The 3,184-nt window shown below is 37.4% G+C and overlaps 1 protein-coding gene across 1 annotated transcript in view; it reads left to right on the top strand.

The window, feature by feature from the left end:
* Nucleotides 1-1,755: 1,755 nt before the first annotated feature.
* LOC103772566 (inactive ubiquitin carboxyl-terminal hydrolase 54-like) overlaps nt 1,756-3,184 on the top strand; it is a gene marked incomplete at both ends in the record, with an annotated part of 17,065 nt that continues 15,636 nt past the window's right edge. The window contains one exon of the mRNA XM_008939901.1: nt 1,756-1,926. Coding sequence (XP_008938149.1) covers nt 1,756-1,926 — 171 coding nt within the window. The remainder of the gene's footprint in view (nt 1,927-3,184) is intronic.

Below are 3,184 nucleotides of genomic sequence, written 5' to 3'. Positions count from 1 at the left end.
TATATAAAAGGTGTTTCATTTCAGGTAAAATTCAGAAGGCTATAGTGAGTAACCTCTTTAATTTCAAAAACACTTGGTGAGTCCTCAAGACTTATTCCTGCAGTCTGTGGTGTTCAACACTGACACCAAGCTATTAAAAGAATGTGTATGATACCATAGGTTGAAGTCCCTGCAGAAATCATAACCTACACATTTTTGTGTCAAATAGAGGTGAATTATTTTCTAGCCTTGTTGATACCCAGGGTTTTCTACCCTAACATACCTTTTTCAGAATGCCTTTCTGTCTCCTTAAATGTAACTACAGCTTCCTCTGGATTTTTTAGCATTACCAGATATCCACAGCCCATAGGATCATAGAGTTACTATGGTTGGAAAGGACCTCTAGGATCATTGAGTCCAACCTTCCTCCTAATATTTCCCTAACCACTAGACCATAGACTCAAGTGCTACATCTACTTGGTTTTTTTAACACCTCTAGGGATAATTCAGAAATGAACACAGACTGCTTATTCATAAGTATTTAATCAGTATTGTAACTGATTGTAACTTCTGTCAGGGGAAAATGATCAACGCATGTAATCACATCAAGATCTGATATTACAGATCATGGAAGAAAGCTTGTCAAAAATGCTGACACAAAATTTTGTGAAGCTAAGTGCAAGCAACTCCTCTTACTGTTTTTGATACTCTGTTGAATAAAGACTTTATTTTACAGATTGTTTTTTAGTACTTGGTTCCACAGCTCTGATTCCTGTTGCCTACATTCACCTTTCTTTCTGTGAATGTTGCCTCCATTAACAGCTGTATTCTGTATTTCCGTAGACAAATAAGACTTTTTTACCAGTTAAGGGTGTTGGAGGGAAGTTTCAAAATGTTAGGAATTCTTAAACAGGACAACTACAGGACTTACTGTCACCAAAAATGTGCAGTGCCCTCAGGCTGAGTGTGTGAGAATAAACATAAGAATGACTTTCTTCTTTATTCTCTTTCTTCTTCAGTTTCTCCAGAGTAACAAGTATGAAATTAATATCCTGTATATTCAGGAGTGTATACAGGACATGTTTAAAATGGCCAACAGGCTTCCAACTGTTCAGATTTTTACTTTTATGTACTGAAAGTGATGGGAGAAGGTTGTCTTTCTGCTCTTTTAATGAGTTTAGGAATTACTGTACAGAAGTTGAATAATGATGCTTCATGCTTTTCAGTGTCCCACTTGTGCATGGGATCAATGCTGACTTCTTCAGAAGGAGCAGGTTACTTTGCTTTACAGTTTCAGTATAGTTTTACTAGATAATCTTTTGATTCATAATAGATGAAATGTGTTAATTATTATAGCTTGTGATGTTCTTGTTACCCGTATTAATATTTTGTACTTGACTAATTTTTAACTTTGACTTCCCCTGAAGCAGTGTGTTTCATATTTTAATTACACTTGACAGTGCTGAAAATTTATGAAAAATAATTTCAGTGTGGTACTAATGGGTAATTTTGGTCCAATGGACATAGTTTAATAACGCATAATAAAAGGATTTGATAAATTTGGAGTTACCAAAGAGAAAGAAAGTAAGTTTGCAGAAAGAATGACACTCCTTTCACAGAGGAAAGGACCTGTCCCATATGCTCTGGCATCCTTAAATCTGAGTTTGTATGTTTGATTTACGTTCTGTGTAGTTTTCTCTGTTCTATTTCTTTAGTCTCTCCTGACTTTTATTACAGCCCAAAAAGTTTGAAATTTGATATTGCTTCCTTCCTTAGGGAGAGAACCTTCCATCTCGAGTGATACCAGGACAGATTCCTCTACAGACAGCTATCCTTATAAACAGGCACACCATGAGTCTGTGGTCAGTCACTTCTCCTCTGACTCGCAGGGGACAGTCATCTACAATGTGGAGAATGATGCAGCTTCGCAAAGCAGCAGGGACACAGGTAGCAGACACCACGACATTTGTGTGATCCTTGCTGTTAACTATGATGACTGCAGTGGATTCCAGTGAAAGATCTCCCTATATACAGCCTAGAGCAGAACAAGGAATAGTGCTTAGTATGCTGCACGTTTTTGATTTGTAATGAACAGCTGGCATTTACAAGAAATAACTTGTATCTATCCAGACAAACGTATTTTTGTTATCCACAATCCCACCTGTGCTCTTTGTTATATAGTCCTGTAAGTTGGAGTATGTACAGTACCACTGTACAGTTTAGTGAGTGTTGTGTGTACTACTTACTCATCTGCTGGCAGTTACTTCATCACAGGAGTTGCAGCTCTGTAGGAAAGGTGCTTTCATCACCAGAATCTCTTGTATTTGGACACTAAGGACTTTCTATGTGAGTGGTATTAGTGGTATTTACTGCACTAGGGAGGAGCAGAAGATGTTTTCCTACCCATGCAATGGAAGCAAGTTAAGTGAGAATCTACAGTGAGAATACAATCTGTATGTACTGATTGAGGCAGCTGAATAGTCTGCCTGAACACTTGTAAGTTGAAAAGAGGTTAACTGGAAGTCTGAAGGCGTAGATCTCTTCTATTATTTATGCCCAGTGACCCTCATCAGCCTGTTTCTGCATACAGTAACTTTGAATATCACTTTTTCAAAAGCAGCGCATGAGTTAAGATCAGACTTTTTGAGCATCAGAAATGTGATCTGAAGCTGTTTGAAAAGTTACTTCATTGTCCCTTAAATAGACTTTCTAAGAAGACATAAGAGTTGAACCAGCAACTGTTTGTTGTACCAGTGTGGCAACAGCCATCGTACCACTTCTGTCCCTTTGGTTGGAAAGTATTTGCACCCTTGTATTGTGACAGTATATATGGATTTGGTTCATTTGAAGCAATCTACAGTACAAATACTGTTCACATCAAAATATGGGAAAAGTACTTCAAGTTGGTTTTCTTTAGTACTCTTGGATTCTTCATCAGAGGTTCAAGTAACTAATACATGGTTTTATATAACTTGGCAATACTTTTAGTGTTTTGGCAAATACTTAACACTGTAGGTTCCAGTCATAGTCCTATGTAGAGTATGAGAAAGAAGAAGCTGGAGCAGGATTTGGGTGATGAGGAAATAAGATTTATGTCGATCTTCAGAGTACAAAGAGGACAAAATTGAAAATGCTGGTGGAATAGTGTTTATATGGTCTGCAAAAGTGGCAGAGTTTATTTGATTAGGTTCCTCCCTGCAAAACT

The sequence above is a fragment of the Merops nubicus genome, unplaced genomic scaffold (assembly GCF_000691845.1).
Source record: "Merops nubicus isolate BGI_N331 unplaced genomic scaffold, ASM69184v1 scaffold1185, whole genome shotgun sequence".
NCBI lineage: Eukaryota > Metazoa > Chordata > Aves > Coraciiformes > Meropidae > Merops > Merops nubicus.
This window is presented reverse-complemented; position numbering and strand designations above follow the sequence as displayed.